Source organism: Hoplias malabaricus, chromosome 11 (assembly GCF_029633855.1).
Source record: "Hoplias malabaricus isolate fHopMal1 chromosome 11, fHopMal1.hap1, whole genome shotgun sequence".
In the NCBI taxonomy this organism is placed as follows: Eukaryota; Metazoa; Chordata; class Actinopteri; order Characiformes; family Erythrinidae; genus Hoplias; species Hoplias malabaricus.
In genome coordinates this window covers 9677505-9694492 of record NC_089810.1, presented here as the reverse complement: position 1 = coordinate 9694492, position 16988 = coordinate 9677505, and the positions used below count along the sequence as shown (strand labels likewise).

The 16988-nt window shown below is 39.8% G+C and overlaps 1 protein-coding gene across 6 annotated transcripts; it reads left to right on the top strand.

The window, feature by feature from the left end:
• The first annotated feature begins 1146 nt into the window (after positions 1-1146).
• kif23 (kinesin family member 23) lies at positions 1147-13799 on the top strand. 6 transcript variants are annotated; one of them, XM_066685688.1, is made up of 24 exons: positions 1147-1237; positions 2411-2477; positions 2700-2828; positions 3928-4033; positions 4117-4253; positions 4337-4449; positions 4546-4716; positions 4959-5003; positions 5316-5428; positions 5527-5648; positions 5740-5842; positions 5942-6021; positions 6099-6218; positions 6312-6471; positions 6582-6743; positions 6840-7006; positions 7087-7260; positions 9171-9359; positions 9613-9843; positions 10291-10524; positions 10619-10707; positions 10803-10881; positions 12601-12671; positions 12781-13799. In XM_066685688.1, the coding sequence occupies exons 1-24, from the start codon at positions 1224-1226 to the stop codon at positions 12794-12796; spliced, it is 2892 nt and encodes a 963-aa protein (XP_066541785.1). In that variant the 5' UTR covers positions 1147-1223; the 3' UTR covers positions 12797-13799. The 6 variants fall into 6 exon arrangements, with proteins under 6 accessions (XP_066541785.1, XP_066541784.1, XP_066541783.1 ...); XM_066685687.1 differs by having other exon boundaries at positions 9610-9843; XM_066685686.1 differs by having other exon boundaries at positions 9571-9843.
• The last annotated feature ends 3189 nt before the right edge of the window (positions 13800-16988 follow it).

Below are 16988 nucleotides of genomic sequence, written 5' to 3'. Positions count from 1 at the left end.
GGGTGGGGGGTAATGAGGTCACGCCCCTCGCTGCCGTTGTATGCTTAGCTGAACCGATGTGTGCTTTTAGGTCCTTTACACCTTTATTTGCCACACAAAACATGGGAATTACTTTTTTAATTCATCCGAGAACTTTTATTTACGTTTCGTCATAGCTGCTCGAGATGAGGGTAGGTACATGAGCTTTGCCTGACGTAAACAAGGACTACTGACGTGCAGACTGACCAATTAAATGTTTACAGAGAAGGTAATCGACGGTAGCGCTACAGTCAGACCGTCCAATCAGAAGATTTTAGGCTACTTCACCACGCCCCCTTCTCGCTCAAGCGAACCAATCGGAGTAGGGGAGGGCGGGACTAGTTTGTGAACGAAACTTCTCGAAGTTCTATGTAAGCTCTAGAAAAAACAAAATCCGGACGTTTGTGAAATTCCGGCCGGACATTTTTTTAAGTCTAAAAAAGAGGAGATGTCCGGGTAAAAGAGGACGTCTGGTCGCCTTATTTATATGGCTATTGCCTAAATAAATAAATAAGCAGTTTTCAAACAGGAACCAGTAATGCCAAGGTGGAGCATTCAAAGTACAAGTGAACTGTGGAGGGTAGAAAGAGCAGCGGGGCTAATCGCAAATCACTGAGTTCCTGTGTGTTTGTAGTTCACCTACCTAGTCACAAGAGGTATCCCATAAGACAAACCTCCAATCTGGAGTGCTTCAAACTGGTTTCTCGGGCACAGAATGCATTTGAATATTATAGAATAGTTTTTCTATTGCCATTGAAAAAAAAACTCTGTTCATTATATTTCACAGCTTATTTGAAGACAGTTAAAAGAATTGTCAAATATTGTTATTGGACAAATAAAACCGTCTAAATTTCTTTTCCTGAATATGACGTCTCATAATGTCATCGTGAAGAACAGAGGTGAGCTTTTTTGGGTGGGTGGGGGGGTGACTGGAAGAGATTTATAAGACTGCATGAATTATGTATACTATGTAGTACAAAATATAGTGCACTAAGTAGGGAACAAGGAGCTGATTGAGACTGCGCCTGCGTGTCAATGAGCAGGACATGACGTACATCGTGGGGGCGGGATTTCCTGTAGGTCGAGACGCCTGTTCTGCGCTCTGATTGGTGAGATTTGAAAAAGCCGTTTCTTGCTAAAGGCGGAGGGAAGATTCGAAGTTGGAGACGACGAAGCTGAGCGAAGTTAAACAAAAACAGCTCGCCATGATCCGACCGACGTGAGTAACCACTATGTTTCAGTACAATTTCTATACTGAAAAGTGTCATTGCTCTCGGTTTATGATGTGTTTCTTGTCGTTGAACATCGTAGTAAAGTTAATCTCTTGCAGGAGCGACGGTTAAGTGGAATGCGTCTCCGTCGTTATGTGGCTCGTCGGTTATTTGGTGAACTGGATTACGGTTATTGACAAGTAGCAGCCATATAGCTAATATAAATGGCTGTAACGTTAGTTAAAGACAGTTATATGTCCATTCTGTGAATAAAGAGGGCACTGGGTTTATTAGAGGCACGCTGGTGTTGTTGGAGTATCGCTACGTTGTTTATTTTAGCGTCTAACCGTGTGCTTTAGCTAACGTTATTCAGTGTGCTCCCAGGAATACAGGTTAGCTTTACTTCTGATTACGGATTTTGAGTTAGTTTAGATATAACGCACAAATAATCCTTATATAGCAGCCCAATTAGCCATCTACAATAATAATAAAACGTTTTAAATGTATTAGGTCAGTCATTTCAGTACACTGACTGATAGAAGTGTAGGCTATATTATCACTATGTTGCCTGCAGTACGTTTTAAACTTATTCTTTTACATGGACATTTTTTCCTCAGTTCGGTGTTGTGTTAAAGCACAATGAATAACACACATTGTGTTTGGTCAAATTTGATCATGTTAAAATGGTTCTGAATGAATTTCCTAGTTTTTCATAAAAACTCAAGAATTCTGATGGGCTCTCATTATGATTAAATTGACATCTGTCAAGCCTGACCTAGCTTAGGGTCTGAAGATTTCTGTGAATAAAAGTTGGCTTGAACTTGACTCAAACCCTTGTTTGGGTAAGGTTTGATCCACAGAGCTGCCCAGAAATGCTTTGTCATGCCATATTATTATTTAAAAACCTGGCATTCTCTGTGGGTCAGATTTGAGCCCCTTTTTGAGATATGGGAGGGAGAGTGGGGGGCAGATGCAGTGAAACACAGTAAAGTAGAATAGAGTACTGTTCACCTTCTTTCTTCATATTCCATTTTTCTATTGGAAAGAATGGGGAAATACATTGGGTTTGCTTCATTTTAACTAATGAGAAGATGCTTCATCTGTTTAAACAGTTACCTGTGTTATGTTTGCTCTGTTAATTCCAGTGTAATGTAATACGTTTAATTTTCTCTTAATTTCAGAAAGGGCAAGACCCCGCGCCGACCAGTTCCTAAAAAGCAATTGAACAATCAGAAAGACCCCGTTGGGGTAAGTTTTTGGGGTTTATTAATAAACTTCACTACATAGGGTACATTTATTTATATATATATATATATATATATATATATATATATATATATATATATATATATATATATATATATATAAAATGAATGAATGAATAAATAAATAAATAAAAGGTACAGGGGTACATTATTGAACATACTACACTGAATACAATGTTGGCTAAGTCACAGTGTTCTTGGGCAGGTGTACTGCCGTGTGCGTCCACTAGGTTCAGAGGATGAAGAATGTTGTGTAGAGGTAATAAGCAATACTACTATCCAGCTTCATGCCCCTGATGGTCTCAAAGCCAACAGAAATGGTGAATTTAAAGAGGTTGGTACTTTTTTGTTCTTGATTCTTAAAGTTTTTGTGTTGTGTTTATGAAATATAACGTAACTCTTAACAGCATACTATGATGATAAATAAGACTAAGCTTTTTGACCGGTGTTTCAGTATTGTCAGTATTGATTGTTCCAATCTAATATTAACTATTTTTTTTGGGCCAATTACAGTTTGACGTAAGCCAGTTGCTTAAATGGGGTATTAAGCATGTCAAATGTTGTCAAATTTGTTTTTTAAAGGTTAAGCACCAGCTCTGTGAAAGTGTCAAACAAATAAATACAGTGGAATTTAAGTTCCTAACTTTTGTTTATTGATAGTCAGAAAACATGTTATTTCTTACTAATTTAAGGAATAAGGTTTAAAAGAACGTTGCCCCCCCCCCCCCCCCCCCCCACACCGGTGTCCGGAAACTCTAATAGGTGTCTTGCCTGTGACGTAGATGGTGGACAACAACTCTAGAAGTTGCACTTAATTTAATGCAAAATGACGAAAAGGTGTGTTGTTTTTGGCTGCAATCATTCAATGTACAGTGGGTACACTTACTTCGCCTGTTTTAGTTGGTGTTAGTTAACGTTAGCTTGACTCGCTAAACTCGGTGGCTCAGATTATACTCAGCTACGTAGCTGCATTACGGAGGTTTATAGTGTCGGATGAATTCGGGTTCGACTTCGATCACATTTACAAGAATAACGGTACCTCTACATTTGAGTTTATCTTATTGCTAGGCTATTGTCATGAATAATGTTGGCTATTTAGCTAGATACTGTCATAACAGTCAGTCATAACGGTGTTTTACCGCGGCGTTGTTCAGCTGTTGTCCACCAGTGACGTCACGGTCGCGTTGAAGACTTTCCGTAGCGAGCTCGGGTTTTTCCGTCAATTTAATAAAATTGTCAGTTTTAAAGCAAATTAAGCTGCTATTTTCATTTTAATTCATACTTATATATGTCAGTAACTACAATAATGTGAAATATTCATGGAGGTCAATTAAGTGGTGCTTAGCCTTTAAGATCTAGTGTTGGTTTGAGTGATTGCTAATAAGTGAATCTGACTGTGGTTTTTATTGTGCTTTTTTTAAATGATTCTGCAGACTCAGTATACCTTCAAGAAAGTTTTTGGACTAAAAACAACCCAGAAGGAATTGTTTGACGATGTTGCCAAACCCCTTGTGGAAGATCTGGTTCACTGTAAAAATGGTAAGTGCCTGGATCTGTTTGTAATGTGTTGGATTTATAAAGATATTTTCTTACACTTAATTTGTTTGTTCTCTTTGAATTAGGTCTTCTGTTTACCTATGGTGTCACTGGAAGTGGAAAAACCTACACAATGACTGGTTCCCCAGGCCAAGGTGGCCTTCTGCCTCGCTCACTAGACATGATTTTCAACAGCATTGGTCCTTTCCAGGCCAAGAGATTTGTAAGCAAATTTTTGTGTTATTCATCTGGTAAAGTTGGTGTGTGTTCAGCTCCGTGTTGACTCCCTTGCTGCAAATTTTGTAGGTTTTCAAACCTGACGATAAGAATGGCATGGAAGTGCAAAATCAGGTCGATGCTCTTTTGGAGCGACAGAAGCGAGAGAGTCAACAATCTGTGCCAAAGACGCCATCTTCAAGGTAGAGGAAAAATCTGTTGTGCACGAGAGTATATTTGGACCTTGTGTGGTTTAGTTATTTGTCATAAACAGTTTGCGTATTGTACTTGTTTTGCAGACAAAAACTTGACCCTGAATTTGCTGACATGATCAGTCCAGAGGATTCCTCTAAAGCTGAAGGGGTGGATGAGGATAGCAGCTACAGTGTGTTTGTCTCTTACATCGAAATATACAACAACTACATCTACGATCTCCTGGAGGATGCTCCATTTGACCCAATTAAGCCAAAGTATGCCCACTTTGGTCTCCTTAATTCCATATTCTCTTTTGTTTAATGTTCTGTCTGTTTTATTTTTTTTGTCTGTGTGAACAGAAAGTTAGGAAAAAAGGCAAACAGATGTAAATTTTCTGTAAACAAAATGGAGGTCATGGCTCACAAAGTTATGGCCATAAATGAGGCTTGGTCTCTCGGAATATTGATAGTGTCTGTTACAGTGTAGCCTCAGATGCATTTTTCTGTTCCTTTGCTAGGTGGAATGGTACAGGGACTCCTCTGCGACACAACACTGAGTTCATGTACGTGACCAGTGCAATGTTTCTGCAGATAGTCGATGTTCTTACAAGCAGTGCTTCTTTTTATTTTTTAGCTGTTTGGTGTCCATATGCTTTGTCTAAGGTTGTGCTTTTTTTGTATGTGCTTTTAACATGTGGGCTTGTAGATGATATTTTGCGCTTTTTTTTTTTTTTTTTTATCTGTGTCAGTCTTTTTTGTGCTTCTGTTTTACTGGCAGTTAGTCGCACATTGCAGAATGGCTGGAATGCTACCCATGTGCCTGTTGTTTACTTCTAAAAGAAATATTGTTGAGATATTCTCCTCAATTCTTTTAGACCACCGCAGTCTAAAATTCTGCGTGAAGACCAAAACCACAACATGTATGTAGCAGGGTGCACTGAGGTTGAAGTGAAGTCAACTGAGGAAGCTTTTGAAGTCTTTTGGAGGGGTGAGTAGAAATGTATTTTATGGTTCATGCAAAGTTGTTTTTTTTTCTCTTTTCCTTCATCCCCCTCTTTTATTAAAATTGTACACCATGAACGGCAGGTCAAAAGAAGCGCAGGATTGCAAACACACAGTTGAATCGAGAATCCAGCAGATCACACAGTGTTTTTATTGTCAAACTGGCGCAAGCACCGCTGGATGCAGATGGAGACAATGTTCTTCAGGTAGGCGAATTTTCAGTATGGTTACTTTACAGTGAAACGTGTATTGTGGTACTTTTCAGTTTTTGGCCAACTTTGCTTAAATTTGTTACAGGATAAGAACCAGGTGAACGTGAGCCAGCTGTGTCTGGTGGATCTGGCTGGCAGTGAGCGCACTAGCAGAACCCGTGCCGAGGGCAACCGCCTTCGAGAAGCAGGTTAGCCACCCACTGCTGTCTTTGGTCTTGTTCGAGTTCCTGGGTCTTTTTTCTTACAAAGACAATCAAGAATTGCTAATTTTGTTTTTCTCTGTTTAGGCAACATCAATCAGTCTCTGATGACTCTCCGAACATGTATAGAAGTTCTGAGAGAAAATCAGATGTGTGGCACAAACAAGGTATGCGTGGTATTTATTCAGTTATTTATTTACTTTGTTTATTTAGAGGTTCATGTGACTTCATACTTTCTTTCCAGATGGTCCCCTACAGAGACTCTAAAGTGACCCACCTGTTCAAAAACTATTTTGATGGGGAAGGCAAAGTCAGAATGGTGGTCTGTGTCAACCCTAATGCAGATGATTATGAAGAAACCATGGTAAGGCAATGTGTATGTAATATACATTCTACAATAAAATAAACAATGTCCTTGTGGCTTCAAATGCCATTTTTCTGTGTGTGCGCTTGTTAGTTGGTAATGAGGTTTGCTGAGATGACTCAGGAGGTGGAAGTGGCCCGGCCTGTTGACCGGCCAATCTGTGGGTTTGCTGCAGGCCGCAGACATCGCAACCAGGCCTTCAAAGAGGAGCTGTCCCGTCGGCTAGAGGAACGTGGAGGCCCAGTAGATGGAGGTATTACTTGACCTCTGACACACAATTGCTCTCACTTCCATGAGAAGGCTCTGTTTATAACAGTTCAGAGCCACTTTCGGTTTTCTAAATCTTGTGTGTCTATTGTCCAGAGCCTCCCTCAGCCCTGGGCCAGTTGCTGCAAAGCTTACCTCAACTGCCTCCCTGTGAGATCTCAGACCCTGCTGATGATGTCACATTTCCCAGGGTTATTGAGTGCCTGGAAAAGAGGCTTAAGATCCGCCAGATGCTGACTGGGGAGTACAACAAAGCTGGTATGTGGCGGTTTTTCATGCAGTGATTTGTCCTAGCAGTTTGTCTTTTGAGAATACAAATGTAAATTTGTTTGTTTGTTTTCCATCTCTTCGCAGCCAATATGTTGAAGTCCATGCTTCAAGATCTGGACGGTAAACTCATCTCCAAAGAGAACTTTATTCATGATCAACAGGGCAAACTGGGTGAGAAGGACAAAATGATACATAACCAGAAAAATGAAATCGATCGTCTGGAGAAAAAATCTAAGATGCTGGAGTACAAGGTAAATCTCAGGGATTCTAACCAGAAATGCCATCATGGTCAATGTGGAGAGTGTGGCTGAATGCTGCTTTGTGTGTCCAGATTGACATTTTGCAGAAAACCACCAATATTTATGAGGAAGACAAGCGTGTCCTACAGCATGAGTTGGAGACCAGGGAGCAGAGGCTGCAGCGTGAACTCTCAGAGAAGAAGCGCATGGAGGCCCGCATGCAAGGCTTTGTCACTGATGAAAAGCTCAGGTGGCAGAAGGAGTGTGTGAGTATCATCTACAGAACACCTTCATGCTTTACTGACATCGTATTAGATTTGTATAAAACACGGAGGTAAATGAAAGTAACATTTTATGTGAATGATTTTAAATTTAGGACGTTTTGCAGATTATGTAGGAATGTGTATGCATGGGTCTCTGCAGTTATAGTCCTTCTGATGGTCACTAATAAACGACTGCTTTTATTAATTAATTCATTCATTGTCTGTAACCGCTTATCCAGTTCAGGGTTGAGATGGGTCCAGAGTCAAGGCAGGAACACACCCTGTAGGGGGCGCCAGACCTTTGCAGGGTCTCACACACCCACAGATACTTTTTAGTTGCCAATCCACCTACAAGCATTTTTGACCGTGGGAGGAAACCGGAGTATGGAGTCAAAAAACGGTCAAAAAGATTTTGAGTTTGTAAAACAATACTCACAATTGTAACGGACTTTGTAACTGCGTTTGAGCAACTACAGACACGTAAAACTAAAATCCACAAATGTATTGGAATGCACAAATTTAAAAATACAACAATAATAATAATAACTTAAAATCACAAGGTTCCAAATGTGACAGTGGGAGTTTTTGAATGAGGTAGAAAAAATCCACACATTCGCCTTCTCTGCTGTGTGTGAATCTCTTTTTGCAGTTGCAGATTTAAGACCCTGTTTTGACGGCCAATTGATGGACCAATAGGAAAGCTAAAAAAATGACCCCGTCAAGCTCCACTGGGCGATAACACTGTATTTGGAGCTCTGAGCTCTTGGTTACATTTCTCCGCTGTTCACAAGGTCAGCAGGACGGCTCTGAATTCGGCCACAGCGTCCCCCGCTCATGACGTATTCCTGCTCCCCCTCTAAACCTGTAGAACCGCTGCAGTTCACTGGAAAGAACCAAGGTTCCAAGAATTAGGAACGGAACCGGAGTTCTTTTGGTGGAAAAGCGCTATGGCTGAAAGCAACAAATCATTGTTCTGATTGGTTAAACACATCTCGTGATCTGATTGGTCCAGCTAAAGCTTTCCTATTGGTCCATCAATTGGCCGTCAAAACAGGGTCTTAAATCCGTAACTGCAAAAAGAGATTCGCACACGCAGCAGAGAACGCAAATGTGTGGTTTTTTTTTTCCACCTCATTCAAAAACTCCCATGGTCACATTTGGAACCTTTTAAAAAGCTTTGCTCTTGCACATTTTAAGGCGTTTGATAAGGTACTGATTCACACATTCACGACATTTGATTTACAAATGCAAATCTTGTGGTGGGTTTTTATTTATTTATTTTTTTTACACATTTGTTGTTGTTTAGTTTTACGTGTCTGTAGTTGCTCAAACACAGTTACAAAGTCCGTTACATTTGTGAGTATTGTTTTACAAACTCAATCTTTTTGACCCTATTTTGACTCCATACTGGAGGAAACCCACACACAGTCACCTGAAGTGAGTCTCGAACCCCCCATCCTCCAAGTGACAGCGACACTTCCTACTGCAACACTGTGCTGCCCTGACTGCTTTTAATGCTGGTTAAATGACTTAACATCTTGGATTTCACTTATATTTTAAATTATATTTATTTTTACATATTTTTATATTATCTATTTTAATATGTTAAAATAGAACTGTTAATAGTTAGTGAACTGTCGCTTTTATCACTATGCATATTTAAGAGGCAGGGGACTTTGTGTGTAGGTGATGGATGGAATTCATCATTTACAGCAAAACATATTAAAGTATGCAAATAAGGTTACTGGTTCTGCCTTGTATTCCAGTAATTGGGAAATTGAGGGTATTTTGAAAAATAAAATTTCCTGCAAGTTTCCTATTGATAAGATTTTGTTCCCTGTGCTGGAACATTATTCCTTAGTGTTTATTTTCCAATGAGCTTGTTTTGAAGTTTACTGTGTGTTACTTTGTAGGAGAGGCGTGTAAACGCCAAGGAGCTGGAGATGCAGAATAAGCTATGGGTGAAGGATGAGAAGCTGAAGCAGCTCAAAGCCATTGTCACAGAGAACAAGACGGAAAACCGTCCAGATAAACCCCAGCGACCTTCCCGAGAGAAGGACAGAGCCCCTGCGAAGAGATCAGCCTCTCCCTCACCCATACCTGTACGTTTCCCTGGCTTGCCTTTCAAAACTGCTACAGCTTAATCCATCTGCCACACCTTCAGCTATCCTCTGTGTGATTAATCCTTGTACATAATGTTTTTGGTAATCATCTCGTCTCAGTGGTTTTAACCCCTTTTCTGAAAATGTGTTTTAAATCTGTGTGTGTTTACTAACTGGATTCTGTGTGTGGTTTCTTTACACCAATCTCCAGCCACCCCATTCCTGCCAATCACCTGTATTCATTCCTCAGCAGGTGGTCAGGACAGCTCCCCTTCCCCCCAGTACCAGGAGTGTGTCTGTGGCCTCCTGCATTTCTGAGTGGGAGCAGCGAGTGCCACAGGCTGATAGGCAGGGTAGCCCTTCTCCTCCCCAAAGTATAAGCAGAGCTCAGGGTCTTAGCAGGAGAAGAGGCAGGTGCTGGGCCAGAGACTGTGAGGTGCCCGTCCAGTCAAGAGATCTAGACCTAGAGGAGAATGTTTACAGGGTCAGTGGTGTATCTTACTGTAGTTGTAGGTAGTTGTCATGACGCTGCTAACAACCAGTCCCTGCTTAACATTATTCTTAAATGTTTTTATATTTTGATGGCAGCACTCACTGTAGGGGTGTGTATTAAAATGAGAACTGATGTGCTGCTAAATTAAGCTCCATTTCATTGTTCGTTTTTGCACTTTAGACAAATAAATTGAGTCAAATAAACTGACCAATGTGATCTTTTGTGCCTTGTTTCTGGAGCCTTCCAAAGCAGTGTGTAGTAAACAGAACTGACTAAGATTTTTGTAGAAATGTGCATTCAATTACTAACGCTCCTCTTGTGTCTTTTCAACAACAGTGGCATGTTTAGTCATTGCTTCAGTAGAATAGTCCCACTAACTCCCACTAACTATGAGCTGGTCTCCCTGCTGCTGACTTTGAATCTGTTTTGGTTGTACAGACTGCGGCACCCGTTCGGCCTATGCACCGGCGCTCGCACTCGGCTGGTGCTGAGAGGTGGGTGGATCATAAACCACTCACCAATGTGGAACTGGACACGGTCATGCAGCCCAATGTCCCCAACGCGATCAAGGTGACGGCTCCTAGTGAGAAAGCCCTTTCTAAATGTGACAAGTACATGCTGACACACCAGGAAGTGGCCTCAGATGGAGAGATTCAGACCAAGCTCATCAAGGTTGGCCTCCTTAGATGTATGATCTGGAAGAAAAGGCATAAAATGACCATGTCTTTGACCTATCTAATTAAATGATTATTATATATCTTTTCAGGGTGAAGTATTCAAGACTAGAGGAGGAGGACAAGCAGTTCAGTTCACTGATATTGAAACACTGAAACAAGAAACCCCTGTTGCACCAAGGTGAATACAATGACATTATATCACTTTTATAAGACATTTACTTACAAAGATCTTGGTGAACTAAGCTACTCTTCATGTCTTTTCTTTTGTAAAAGCCGTAAGAGGAGATCATCTGAGAATGGCCCAAACCAGGAGCAGAATAAGGATGGGGACTGGACTGATGTGGAGACTAGGGTAAGGGGCTGTTATGTTTGCCCTTTTCTGGTTTTAGTATGTATAGATATTTGTAACGACTTAGGCCAGGTGTTCTTTAACATTTTGACGGTGCCAGAGTGGTCTACCAATATACTGGTGTATACCAATTACACAGGTGCTAACCAATACTTAGTCTTCCCTATGCAGCGGCAGAAGGAGGCGGTGTTTGATACACTATATTACCAAACGTATTCACGCACACATCCAAATCATAGAATTCGGGAGTTCCATTCACGTCCATGGCCACAGAGAGAGTAGAATTGAGCTGACATGCCTGTGTAAGATAAACACTTGTTTAGTGATAAAGAAACAATGCTAAATGCTGGTTTACTGTATGTAATTGCTGTATTTACAGCGTTCACTAACTCATTAAATACATTCCCAAAACGAAGGAGCTTATTCACCCTGTAAACATTTGCTTCTGGAACAAAACCTTGTTGCTCCCAAATGATACATTTACAAGCGAAGGGAAAATATTACTGTACATAGACACACACGATTAGTTGTCCTCAGGAGATCAAACAACACATTCCTCACCAAACTCACCATTTACAAATGTTTCTATAGCAACAAGAGACAAATATCAAAGTGGAAACACTGCACTAAAAGGGGTCACATGAAAAACGATTAAAATCAACAGGCTCAAAGGCGTTTTTCATAAAGCTGAATGATATTAATCCGATGTGGAGGGGCCTCAAGGTTGAGATTTTAAACTTAACACTCAAATATATAAATAAATAAATAAATAAAATACTGTTTTTAAAAAGGATTCGTTTTTTCAGCCAATAGCCCTGAGGTCACTGCCTTCATTTGGAAAACAGTTAAGGGGAGTGGCTGCAGTGGGAAATGAACTACAGTTTGATTGGCTCGAGAGAATGTGATGTATCTGATTATAACAGCTGTGCACTGTTCTCTAGCTCACTATTTAGAAATGGCTATTGCTAAATATGAATATAAATTGGCTGCAGATAATATATCTGCAACGTTTCAGCAGATGAATCCACAACCCCGCCGAGAGCGTTACTCAATTATATTTGTGAGGGCCGCTGTGAAGGCCAAAGTGTGCCGTGCTGAGGGTGGAGGGGCGCCGGTATAAAGTGTACACTGAAGGGTGAATGTCCAAAAAGGCTGAAAACCCCTGTCTTTTGGGATTTTTGCTGTGAAATTTACATAATACGTGTTAAATTACTCATACCACCCCTGACCCCCTGACATGGGGCTGTGTCATCACCCTTAGGTCAAATGTCTTTACACTTCTTAACCAAGACCGCATCATAGTTTTATCTCTACATCGTGACTGGTTGTTGAAGAAGTAAGTGCTTAAATCTTTTGGTTAGATGAAACTTAGTTTCAGCCAGTCTGAATCGGTAAGCTGTGTTATATCAGCATCTTGTCATTTTGCTATAAAGAGATATGCAACATCTGTCATTTTACCCCCAGGAGGTTTCATGATGAAATAAAGTCAGGAACAAATTAATGGCACCTGTCCCAGAGCTTATACAACTCTCATGACAAATAATGCCTTGTGTAAATGTTTGTGAATTTAATGTAGCCACATTTTTCTTCTTTTTATCAAGGGTTTAAAATTTGTTGTATTCCGTATGAATTTGCATTTACCTTTGTTTGTTTGCCGCCAGTAGCTGCTGGATATTTTTGGTATCCGTTCTGATTACTCAAGCCCTGTTTGATTTTTTTTAGTGCTCTGTGGCAGTGGAGATGAGGGCTGGCTCAAAAGTGGGACCCGGTTATCAGCATCATGGATATCCTAAGTATGTTATGTTCCTGACAGTAATTTCCCATCTTCTTTCGTAGTCTCTTTTAGTAGAGGATTTGATTTGGAATTTACTTTAATACATATGTTTAATGTTTGTTTTTCAGACGCAGAAAGCCCTAAAAGCTGCCCCTAAATTGCCACCACAGTCAAGAGCCCTTCCCTCTTGAAATTCCTTCATCACTGTGTGCAATACCAATACTATTTAAACATTTTAAGAACACTTTTTTTATATATATTATATACGCATAAACACTTTTTACATGTATATGCCTGTATATAAAGTTCACCAAAGTGGTTTTGTCATGCATTTTCTACTTTAGTGTCACCATCAGAAAGTCAGGCATAATTTAATCATGACGTTTTGGGCGTTATGAGAGAAAATTAATGTTTTTGTTTCCCTACTGTCTCTTTGTAATAGTTTTCTGAAAATACTTTTTCTATCTTATGCTTTCAGCCAAGTAGGGTAATCAAAGCATTCGCTAGTCATGATTGTACTATAGGAATAGAAGCCCATTACTGAGTGTAATCCTCAATATTATAAAAGCACTGTTCTCAATGATATGCCTGATGCAGACTGTCGGGAGTAAGCTGAACATCGCAGCATACGCTCTAAACAAGATGTTAATAAACAGCAGTAGAAGACAAGTTATACAGTCCTTTTTTAATATTCATCCTTTGCAGCAGGTTTATATGCTTGTCCTGTTTTATTCCCGTGAACACAAGATGGCGGCAGAGATTTACAAAATTCAGGCTTGGAACTGGTGCAAAACTTGAGGGAGTGCAGTGGTGTAATACAATAATGGAAAAAGGTAGCAGAAATGCATCCAAAATTGATTAAAATGTGAATAAGATGGTGCTGTATTGTAAACACTGCAATTAATTTGTTTTACTTGCAGAACTTGGCCAGCCACTTAATGTAGTGTCAAAGCACTGCCACATTAAACTGTACAACAATCAAAGAAAAATGAGGCAAGCCCTACATTTGCTGGAGTCCATTGGTGTCTGTCATTTCCACAATGGAGCTGTAGGGTCCAAATTAAATATCCTTCTTATTAGAAGGCCTTGAGTATCTTTTGGTATGTATAGTTGTTAATGTGATATTGGGGAACAATAGAATGTAGGACAGAGTTGAGTGTAAATTGGGTGTTTTTATGTTATTGTGCTTGAAAGAATTCTTGGAAATTGGTCTTTTCAGGGCCATTTTCTTTAACCAACATCAAGGTTTTCCTACAGAAAATATGTCGAATCTCCATTTTTAGATAAAAAAACAATAAGCTGCTTTACTTAACTATTGGGGGCTATAGATCTCTGGTGTGTAAATACTTGACAGGTGCAGGAACATTTTGTAATGTTTTACTTAAGGCTCCTTCCTCAAGCTGATTATTACAAAGTTGGAATATGTATTTATTTAATAACTTCGTCCAAGTTTAATCTAGCACACTAGACAACTCAAATTCTCTTGTAGAAACATGTGGGTGCTGCATGGTCTAAAAAGAATCTTCCCCAATTTGATCCCACACCTCTAACTTGGATTTTGGAGCTATTTCAGGCACCAAACTTTGGCATTGCCCTCCACCCCCTCCTTTCTGACCGTAAACCTGTTTTTGTTTTTTAACAGAACAGTGTCCAGTTCTCAGTTTGTTAGGGTGTGCATCCATAGAATTAACCTTATGTATCTAAAGCTACCTGCAGGCAGTTTGTTTGTAATCCCCTCAGCAACAAACCCATTAATGAATGAGTTTTGTCAGTGCCCTCTCCAGTCAGCACAGCTCTGAAGGTGAGTAAGTGAAGTAAGACTCTAAAATTAAATGTGAACAATCTGTTTGGATTACCAAGGAATTTTCGCTGCATTAAAGCATCAAATCCAGCTTAACCTGAGTAAAATGCGGTCAGTGCTTCATTTCACATAAAAGCCTCAAATGTGGGAAAGGCATCAAAAGCAGTATAATTGAAAAAGACTGGGGTTGGATATACACACACCTACCCACCCAGTGACTAACGCTGAGATTACATTTCCCTGTGATCAGTGTAGTGATGCATCTCACTCCATTTCCAAAATAAATCCCTGAATGCCTTAAAAGTGGTTTAGAGGGCCACCCTTCAGTATGTGAACATATATGAACATATAGTACTCACCTCCAGACACCTCTCAACCACTTGCCTGTAGATAGCCCCTCCGCACAAGTTGACGGTATTGTTTCCTTAGGTTTTGACCCCAGAAACCCTGGTTGGCTGATCTGAATCTATTTTTGAGACTGGACCATGGAAGTGAAAGTTTATTTAACTCATGAAATGCCACCTACGCATTAAACACATCCCGTGGACATGCTAACAAAGTTTAAAAAAAAAAAAAATTTGGCTATTTATTTACAGATAATGCTTTATGTGAGTGAAGGATGGTAGAAACTAATGGTATTTGTTGAAGTATATGTACTTCAGAATACTATTAATTTTGTGCAAGTTTATTAATGAACAAAATAAACAAATTAGCTTTTTAGCCATTAGCATTATGTTGCTAATTCTTTTTTCCGTTTAGTTTAATTTGGTTTTGCTGGTAACCTCTGTGCTCTAATTATACTTCCAAATCTGTAAATTTATCAAATGATTTGTCTAATGAATGTTTCTGGATTCTCTGAATTGCAAGGTCATTTGGCAGTGGAAATATGAATAATGCTACATCATTAAAATAAGCAAGCTATCAGTACTACGCAGTCATTTGCAGATCAGTGCTAATAGGTGCTTATTTTTTTGTTGAATAAAATGACAATATTTTTTAAAACCATGCACCATTTACCATAAACAGCATGTTTGAAAGTTTTAGAAAACTGACTGCACTATCTCAGTACTTTAGTGGGTTTTTGAACTACTACCTGGTTTTGTTTTGGGTGAAGTACTTTTTCTTTTCAACTAAGAAACAATATTTTAATGTGAACATAGCTTTAGACTTCTCTGCCCACCTCTGGCTTTGAGACCTGTTTTTTCTGCTGCTTTTCCCATAGTCAGTCCATGCAAAGCTTTTTTTTTTTTTTTTTGGTACAAAGTGACATTTGCTTCAATCATTCACTATTTCACTATCAATTCCATCCACAAACAATGTCAAGGCTTGCAGGCTTTAATAAATCTGAGGCTAGTTCCACATATACCAGGGCTCTGTGCAGGAACTGATCATATCTCACGATAATGGTCAAAAGGAGGTACCAACCATAGGGTCATACACAGGTCAGTAGTAGAGTCCACTGTTAAAGAGACAGAAGTAATTTTAGGGCAAAAGATATGAGCACTATTTCCCCTCATTGGCTTTTGGGTCTGAAGTCTGAATTCAATTACAGTGGTGAAATTGCTTTGCTGTCTTCATGCTTGGCTGACGACCTATTACATTGGTCTGTACACAAATCCAGCTTTAAAAGTTCTGCCTTGTTGCTTTTGGCCAAATGAAGGATTTAATCTCCAGAAAACACAAAATGTCACGGCTTTCATGTGCTTCTGCAGATGTTTTAATGATGGTTATTCCGACGTTTGGCTTTTTTTTTTCTTTTTAATTGGGAGTCTATGAAAATTCGCCAGTTTGCTTGTAGTTTACTGCAATATTGCAGCACTCCAGTGATTTCAAATCCGTCAAAAAACAGAGCTTGGTTTCTACTAATTCACCTGAAAGTTCTCTGAAGGAAACGATTAAAAAGAACCAAGTATTTCACATTTTCATTCTGTTCCAGCTCCCAACACACCTGAGCGAGGTCATCGAGGGCTGGAGAATGCTGAAAACACGTGGCCTGCCCGGGAGCCTCTGAGGATTCCAGTGAAAACCTCTGATCAAAGCAGTTAGGAACCTGGCATTCCTTTTCAAACAAGGTGAACTTCCTTCAAAATATTTACCTAATATTTCAACTTCCTCCTTTTGGATTTAACTTCTGATTGAAAAGGCTGCTTACAAATCTCCCACACAAATTCCATTTCAGAAGAATGTCCGAGATATTCCCCTGGTTTCCAATGTTCAAGTAACTTTTTTTCTTTCTTAATACAAGCTTCTACATTATTGCTGTAACCAGCTACATAACAAGAACGCAGGTCCATGGCACGCTGATAAATGATAGATTCTACTAACACAAGCAGAGCACTGGTTGTACATATTGTACTCGATTTCTGAGCACACACACCACTGAATGAGCTTCTTTGTGTCATAAAGTAACTTCGGGTTAGTGAGTTTGGATGGATAGATATTAGTTGGGAAGGTGAAGATGAAGGTATATGTGGTCAAATGTCTCAGTAGCCACTGGCCCACCCAGTAGAAATTCATCCATCCAGTCTGCTATCG

Bases quoted from the DNA above. Each gene is read 5' to 3' on its own strand.
- kif23 (XM_066685686.1), top strand. The intron at 2,478-2,699 runs GTAAGTTTTTGG...GTTCTTGGGCAG, and splicing joins ATCAGAAAGACCCCGTTGGG to GTGTACTGCCGTGTGCGTCC. The intron at 5,004-5,315 runs GTACGTGACCAG...CAATTCTTTTAG, and splicing joins CGACACAACACTGAGTTCAT to ACCACCGCAGTCTAAAATTC.